Source organism: Pteropus alecto, unplaced genomic scaffold (assembly GCF_000325575.1).
Source record: "Pteropus alecto unplaced genomic scaffold, ASM32557v1 scaffold39, whole genome shotgun sequence".
NCBI classification, from domain to species: Eukaryota; Metazoa; Chordata; class Mammalia; order Chiroptera; family Pteropodidae; genus Pteropus; species Pteropus alecto.
This window is the reverse complement of record NW_006443568.1, coordinates 2,900,161-2,908,126: the sequence shown is the minus strand read 5'-3', so window position 1 is coordinate 2,908,126 and position 7,966 is coordinate 2,900,161. Positions and strand designations below refer to the sequence as shown.

The 7,966-nt window shown below is 55.6% G+C and overlaps 1 protein-coding gene across 7 annotated transcripts in view; it reads left to right on the top strand.

Moving 5' to 3' along the window:
- Positions 1 to 7,440, top strand: part of NCDN (neurochondrin) — an 8,878-nt gene extending 1,438 nt beyond the window's left edge. For 3 of the 7 annotated variants that reach the window (XM_015598829.2, XM_015598827.2, XM_006924249.3), the window contains 6 exons: positions 56 to 196; positions 1,314 to 2,282; positions 3,076 to 3,317; positions 3,865 to 4,089; positions 4,478 to 4,620; positions 5,921 to 7,437. In XM_015598829.2, coding sequence (XP_015454315.1) covers positions 74 to 196; positions 1,314 to 2,282; positions 3,076 to 3,317; positions 3,865 to 4,089; positions 4,478 to 4,620; positions 5,921 to 6,357 — 2,139 coding nt within the window. In that variant the 5' untranslated portion in view covers positions 56 to 73 and the 3' untranslated portion in view covers positions 6,358 to 7,437. Of the gene's footprint in view, positions 1 to 55; positions 197 to 1,313; positions 2,283 to 3,075; positions 3,318 to 3,864; positions 4,090 to 4,477; positions 4,621 to 5,920 lie in introns of all 7 variants that reach the window. The other 4 variants (XM_015598828.2, XM_025041295.1, XM_015598830.2 and 1 more) reach the window with 3 other exon arrangements.
- The last annotated feature ends 526 nt before the right edge of the window (positions 7,441 to 7,966 follow it).

The window sequence follows — 7,966 nt, the reverse complement described above, 5'->3', positions numbered from 1 at the left end:
CCCCACCCCCGCCCCTCCTCTGCAGAGGGATGCTCAGTCCCTCTTGTGTTCACAGTTGGGCAAGGCGGGCATCATGGCCTCGGATTGTGAGCCAGCTCTGAACCAGGCAGAGAGCCGAAACCCCACCCTGGATCGCTACCTGGGAGCCCTCCGTGAGGCCAAGAATGACAGCGAGCAGTTTGCAGCCCTGCTGCTAGTAAGGAGCTAACTGAAAATTGGGAGGTGGGAAGGGATGGGTGGTTGGGCCCCCTAGGAATGGGGTCAGTAAGTCCCCAAGGATATACAGGTGGTGCTGGCAACCCTGGAGGCACCAAAGAAGGTCCAAGACACCTATCTTTGGACTCTTTTGCTCCCCTGAGTACAGGGGTAGCGGGGAGAATGGGGAAGAATAAGGCTTGTAGTCCTAGGAGCCTTGGAGGAGGCTGTCTGGGTCTGTTCTCTGGGGTGTCCCAGAGCAGATGGGAGCTGACTCATAGGGTAACAGCAGCAGGTGGTAACTAGTGCAGAGTACTTGAGGGCTGGGGATGATTGTTCTGAGGGTGGAGAGAGTAGCAGGACTGGCAGTGACTAGGAAGGGGTCCCAGGGGATAGCCAGGATGGCAGTAGGTAGGTTAAGGGTAAGGGAGCTGGTTCCGGACTTAGCCCTGTTGGAAGAACCCAAGCTGGGGACAGCAGAGCAGGAGCTGCAGTGCTGGGAAGGGGGGGGGTTAGTGTGTGGGGGGTGAAGGGAGGAGGGAGTACAGCCGCTGCTTGTTTGCCATGGCAACAGGGAGAAGGCTCTGGAGTCAAGGGCTCACACTGCAGCAGAGGAGGTGTTTAGGTGAAATGTAAGGGGAAATGTTTTGACAGGCAGAGCGGCGAGACATAGGAGCCATTTCCCCTGAGACAGTGGCGGGAATGGATCAGAGACTTCTCTGGAGGGAACAATTAGGAAGGGACTCTAAATCCATGGAGGATTTTAAACACTGAGTTCTGAGCCCCTCCAATTCAGACCGTGGGCATCTAGACTAGACATCAGGAAGAACTTCTCCACTGACCAGGTGATGAAATGGCAGAACGGATGAGTAGTTGAGGAGGACTGAACCCCACTTCCACGGAGATAATCATAGTTAAGGGGTCCCAGAGGTCACACCTGTCTGTCTCCAGGGAGAAGGAAGGAACTGGATAAAATGACTCTGGGAGGCTTCCTGATCCCAGAGTGAGTCCCGTTATATAACCTAATCCTGCTAATGGTCAATGCCCTGGGGTACAGGGAACAGTCTGCTACGTCTTCCTTTCATCTTGTTGATAGCACATACCGCCCCCCACTCCAGGTGACCAAGGCAGTCAAAGCAGGTGACATCGATGCTAAAACGCGACGAAGGATCTTCGACGCTGTAGGCTTCACCTTCCCCAATCGTCTCCTGACCACCAAGGAGGCACCGGATGGCTGCCCCGACCATGTTCTCCGAGCCCTGGGCGTGGCCCTACTGGCCTGCTTCTGCAGTGACCCTGAACTGGCCGCCCATCCCCAGGTCCTGAACAAGATCCCCATCCTTAGCACTTTCCTCACAACCCGGGGGGACCCTGATGATGCTGCCCGCCGTTCCATGATCGATGACACCTACCAATGCCTGACGGCTGTGGCAGGCACACCCCGTGGGCCACGGCACCTCATTGCTGGTGGCACTGTGTCTGCCCTGTGTCAGGCATACCTGGGGCACGGCTATGGCTTTGACCAGGCCCTGGCACTCCTGGTGGGGCTGCTGGCTGCTGCTGAGACACAGTGCTGGAAAGAGGCAGAGCCTGACCTGCTGGCCGTGTTGCGGGGCCTCAGTGAAGATTTCCAGAAAGCCGAGGATGCCAGCAAGTTTGAGCTTTGCCAGCTGCTGCCCCTCTTTCTGCCTCCAACAACCGTGCCCTCTGAATGCCTCCGGGATCTGCAGGCTGGGCTGGCACGCATCCTGGGCAGCAAGCTGAGCTCCTGGCAGCGCAACCCCGCACTAAAGCTGGCAGCCCGCCTGGCGCATGCCTGTGGCTCCGACTGGATCCCAGCGGGCAGCTCCGGGAGCAAGTTCCTGGCCCTGCTGGTGAATCTGGCATGTGTGGAGGTACGACTGGCACTGGAGGAGACAGGCACAGAGGTAAAAGAGGATGTGGTGACTGCCTGCTATGCCCTCATGGAGTTGGGAATCCAGGAATGCACCCGCTGTGAGCAGTCATTGCTTAAGGAGCCACAGAAGGTACAGCTCGTGAGCATCATGAAGGAGGCCATCGGGGCTGTCATCCACTACCTGCAGCAGGTGAGGGTGCAGTTGCCCACAGAAGAAATCCAGTGTGTGGGGAGCCAGGAGGCTAGGAAAAGGGGGAAGTGAAACTCTTGTACCTCCATGTAATGGGGAGCTGGGAAGATGCACTTACCGAGGGCTGATCTTGTAGCACTCCCGGGAGTAGTGTGTGACCGAGCCTCCCTCTCCCTCCCTGTGCCTCCACACAAGCACCATACCACACACCATATGTGCATTCACATCACAGTACACACACGCGCACACACAACACAGTAACCTCCCACTCACAACCCTCCCCCCAGTACGCACACACAAAATCAAAGCCGTCTGTTCTGCTCAGTCTATAGCATTCTTTTACACACATGCACATACAAACTTGTAATGCTGCAGGGGAAAAAAACAGAGCTGCCTGGTATCCAGCATCTGCAGAGGTGCAGCTAACTCCTCAGGTCAGAGCTGCTATAAGGAAATGTTTACGTAGCTTTGGACCTCTCAGTTTCCTTCTAACCCTGAGAAACTTACGAGGTGGAGAGAAGAGAAATGTGAGTTGAATCCCAGGGAGTGAAGAGGCATGCCATCTGAAGTCTAGTTGGCTCAGGAGACATGCCCTGAAGGCCTTCTCTGTGCCAGGCCCCCGTTGGTAGCGTCCCCACCACATGCTAGGTGCTGGGTACACAGGGCTACCTTTGAAGGGTTTCCAGGCCAGAATTCCCTTCTCATAGTGTTATTCCAAGGCTGGCCGGCATGCTGTCCAAGCAGGGGAGGGGCTCTGGTCCCACTCCATCTCAAGGGAGTCCTATGGCAACAGGTGGGGCCAGAGAAGCAGAAGGAGCCGTTTGTGTTTGCTTCGGTGCGGATCCTGGGTGCCTGGCTGGCCGAGGAGACCTCATCCCTGCGCAAAGAGGTCTGCCAGCTGCTGCCCTTCCTCGTTCGCTATGCCAAGACCCTCTACGAAGAGGCCGAGGAAGCCAATGACCTCTCTCAGCAGGTTGCCACCCTGGCCATCTCCCCTACCACCCCAGGGCCCACCTGGCCAGGGGATGCTCTCCGGTGAGTTTGTAGTTACAGTCTCTCCAGCCAGACTGTTTTAAAGAAACAGCGTAACACAGGGATGCCTTTTCTTCCCCCAGACTGATCTATGCTGGGCTGCCTGATTGGGACATGAGATTACCTTAAGGATATTTGTTTTGCGGGGCTTGTTCCCACAGGACTCCTGGGCTGTCAAGTTTCACTTGCCAACCCCAGATTTCTCTAAAAGGAGATAACTTACGCTTATTGAGTATCTACTACATTTTTCTATACTCTATCAAAACGATCTCCTTGGATCCACACAGCAAATCTATGACATAAGTCTCATCCACATCTTCAGAATGAGGAAACTGATACTCAGGGAAGTTAAAGTCACTCGCCCACACTCACACCATGTGGCAGAGCCCAAGTTTGAGCCTAGGCCTGTGCAACTCCAATGCTTATGCTTTTTCTTCGGTACCTGTGAGGATATATCCTTTTCCCCTTTTTCCATTTTTCTTAGGTGGGGTGCCCTAAACAAGGGAATTTCTCCCTACCCCTTATACATCTGTCCCTTCCACATCCCCAGGCTCCTTCTGCCAGGCTGGTGCCACCTGACAGTCGAAGATGGGCCCCGGGAGATCCTGATCAAGGAGGGGGCCCCCTCACTTCTGTGCAAGTATTTCCTGCAGCAGTGGGAACTCACATCCCCTGGCCATGACACCTCAGTGCTTCCCGACAGTGTGGAGATCGGCCTGCAGACCTGCTGCCACATCTTCCTCAACCTCGTGGTCACCGCACCAGGGCTAATCAAGTGAGGCCGGGGAGGAGGTTGGAGGAAGCAAGGGGGTGCTCCTCAAATTTGCCCCAAATCTCCATCTCCTACTTTGCTTCTTTATGCCCAGGGGTTCCTGTTAGTGGTAGAATGAAAAGGTCTCAGAAAAAACAGTGCCACCCCACATAAAGATGTAGCATCTCCGGACCCCTCTGGGCAAGTCTATCCATTCCAGCCATAACCCAGTGTCTGCTCCCCAGATGCCATGAATGGAGCCAAAAATGAACTCTTCACCCTGCTGCCTAATTTCTTGCCAAACCCTGCCCTGGTGAAGCTGGGAGCCCAGCATCCCAGGTTTTCCCAAGGCTTAGTCTGGCTCTATTAACGCCCCCCACCTCCCTCCATCTTTCCCTTCGTTTCTCCCCAGACGAGATGCTTGCTTCACATCTCTTATGAACACCCTGATGACATCGCTACCCGCACTAGTGCAGCAGCAGGGGAGGCTGCTTCTGGCTGCCAATGTGGCCACCCTGGGCCTCCTCATGGCCCGGCTCCTTAGCACCTCTCCAGGTAAGCCTCTGGGGACCCAGTCCTAATGGGTGGGAACAGACAACCTGGGTGGACATGCTGGCCTCCGGGCATGTCACCTTTGTCAGAAAATGGTTTTACAGAATTTTCCTACCCAAAGGAACTCTCTAAAGTATTTTTCCATCCCCCACCCCACCCCACCCTTCTTCCCAAAATGATAACATTCTCTTCCATCTGAAGACATTTAAGGCAAGGTCTGGTGGGCGTAAGTACAGGCCTACTCAGAGGCACAGGCACAGGCACCTGGAATCCCAGCAGCCCAAGGAATCTGAATCCAGTGTTTTCAAGGTGGAGGAGCCACCTCACCCACCCCGGACTTGAGTCAGAAACCTGACTTCTCCCCATTGAGCTTTTTCTGTTCGGCACCTCACCTCCCTCATGACAGGCTTCAGCGCCTGGCGCTCCTCTGCACATGCCTTCTCCCCATCCCTGTCTTACTCTGGCTGAGTGCAGGGGGAGGGGCATCCCCTCCAGCCTCTGCCAGCCCTCAGTGTCTCCCACTTTGGCCGTGGGTGTCTGCTCGGGTCCCTCTGTCCCCGCCTGTTCCCTGTGCCCCATCTGTCAGGTTGGAGGAGCTGAGCAGATGCCCAGGAACGGGGTGTAATGAGCCCATAGCCTCAGCTGCCTCTGTTCCCTAAGCAGGGATCCCAGCGGGGTACCCAACAGTAACAAGAGGATCATGTCCCAATGAACCAGGAGCCCCCCTGCTCTCTAGCCCTCGTGCTCGTTCAGTCCCAGCTGCATCACCACAGCCCCTAAGTAGAGCCCTAGTGCTGGTTGACCCACAAATGCTACCAGGTTAGACTCACAGCCTCTGGGAGAGAATCTGCAGTGCAGGGGTGGCCCCTAGCCCAGCAGGTAAGCAAAGCCAGGTCGTCAGTTCCCGGGCCCCTCTGGTACTCTCTTCTGGCCTAAGAATGAAACTGGTGCACCCTCCTTAGCCTGTTGAGAAGCCCTAGGCCCCGCAGCGTCTCTCATCACTACTCAGACTGTAGGAAGCTCTGACCATGAGGTTGTGTCCAAGATTATTACGTTTAATTCTCACGGCAGATTTCTAAGATTAGCACTATTGGCCCCATTTTACAAATGAAGAAACGAGACCCAGAGAAGTGAATTACCCAAAGTCACACTGTAAAGTCAAAGGCAGGGTTTGAACCTAGGCAAGCTGATTGCAGGCTATGCTTTGGCTCCCTGAGTGTGCCCACCCAGGAAGGGACAGTAAGGGTCTGGCAAAGCAGTTGGCCCCGCTGGTTCATGCCCCCACTCCCTGCTTGCTTTCTAGCTCTTCAGGGAACACCAGCATCCAGAGGTTTCTTCGCGGCCGCCATCCTCTTTCTATCACAATCCCATGTGGCGCGGGCCACGCCTGGCTCAGACCAGGCAGTGCTGGCCCTGTCCCCTGACTACGAGGGCATCTGGGCCGATCTGCAGGAGCTCTGGTTCCTGGGCATGCAGGCCTTCACAGGCTGCGTGCCACTGCTGCCCTGGCTGGCCCCTGCCGCCTTGCGCTCCCGCTGGCCGCAGGAGCTGCTCCAGCTGCTAGGCAGCGTCAGCCCCAACTCCGTCAAGCCTGAGATGGTAGCCGCCTATCAGGGTGTCCTGGTTGAGTTGGCACGGGCCAACCGGCTGTGCCGGGAAGCCATGAGGCTGCAGGCGGGAGAGGAGACGGCCAGCCACTACCGCATGGCCGCCCTGGAGCAATGCCTGTCGGAGCCCTGAAGGGGTGTCCACTGGGGACAGAACTGGGGGCGGGCAGCAAGGGAAGGAGGAAGCATCTTCCCTCAAGCCCCCAAATTGAACCCCCGTCTCCAAACTTCCTCTCCCCCCAAACACCCCAGCTTTCTGGCTTTTCCAAGGGAGAGGGCATGGTGCCTACCCTTCAAATGTAAGGAACTGCGTTCCGCCCCCTGGGCCCACTCAGGGGCGGGGATTGTCTTGGAAGTCAACGTGGCTGTCCCCACCCAGCCGGGGAAGGTTGGAGAAGCCCCCAGGAGTGGGGAACTAGGTGTTATTGTGCCCAATGTCTGGCTCCCTTGCAGGAGGGAGGCCCCAGGGTGGGACAGGGCTGGCAGGAGCTGGCTGCCTCAGCCCATGTGCCCTGCCGGCCAGGGCGTGAGCTCCCCTAGGCTGTGGTGCCCCTCTGGCCTCCCAGGTCCACGTCCTTTAAATTGGCCATTTGGTTCTTGCCCTTGGCCCTCTTGGGCAGAGAGCAGGCTCAGGCCATTGACATCATATTTCTTTCTATCAGCTTCAATGAGCCAGGGTCTGAACTGCCCCATCCTTCTAGGGAAAGCTGGGGCAGATAGGCCTGGTGGAGGGGTTGGGGAAACCTTCCACCTGAGCCTCCTTGAAGGGACCCAGAAGCCCTTGGGCCCTGGTCTCTAAGCTTTTGTGTCGTGTTGCAGCAGAGTGATGATGGGAATTGGGGGGTTATTTATTTTGCCTGTCCTTATCTTTGCTTGGATACCTGAGTACCTGACTCCTGTCCCCCTGGTGCCATCTGGCCTGGCTGGAGCCAGGAACAGGAAGGGCACTTCCCCAGATACCGCATGTTTCCCTAGTGATTGCACCCCATTGCCATCGTGGTGCCTGGCTTTAAATCCACCCCTGCTTATAACTCCTCTCTGCAGAGAGACGCGCCTGGCGGCTCCATCAGGGACTACCTTTCTTATAAACCCAGGGGGACCCCCACACACCTGATTCCTTGCTTCTCTTCCCCCTCCCGTCCCCCAGTGCGTTCTGTGATCGCCAAGTTCAAAGCTGTGCACATGTGGACACTCAATAAATGTTCATTGGTGACGAGATGGCTCCTGTGTGGTCTGTCCTGCAGCAGCTCACAGCTACTATCTGCTGAACACATGCCCTGCTAAGCACACTTCACAAGTGTTATCTCATTCAGCTCACCCAAGAATCCTATGAAACAGGTATTATTACCCCAATTTTACAGGCAAAGAAACTTAGACATGGATAGGTGAGTTGCTCAAGGTGTTCCAGCTACTCAGCGTCAGAGCCAAGACTCTACATAGGCCATCCAGCTTCTCAGCCCCCACCCTTCATTGCTGGAGTAGAGTTACACACTCAGAGATTGATGTGGCCAGGCCTAGTGGGGTCTCTGGTGCTCTGGTGTACAAATGAAGTGCTGCCCCACCATGTCTGCCGGTTGTTGTCAATTTTTAAGTTAGAAATCCTAATTTTTATGTGAAATCTGATTTTTGAATGTTGATAATTTTTTTAAGACTTCAATCACTGTTACCCCAATAGAATATTTGCAGGTCAAATGTGGCTTTCAGGCAACCAGCTGTTCACCTCTGCTCTATGCCAAGTGAGA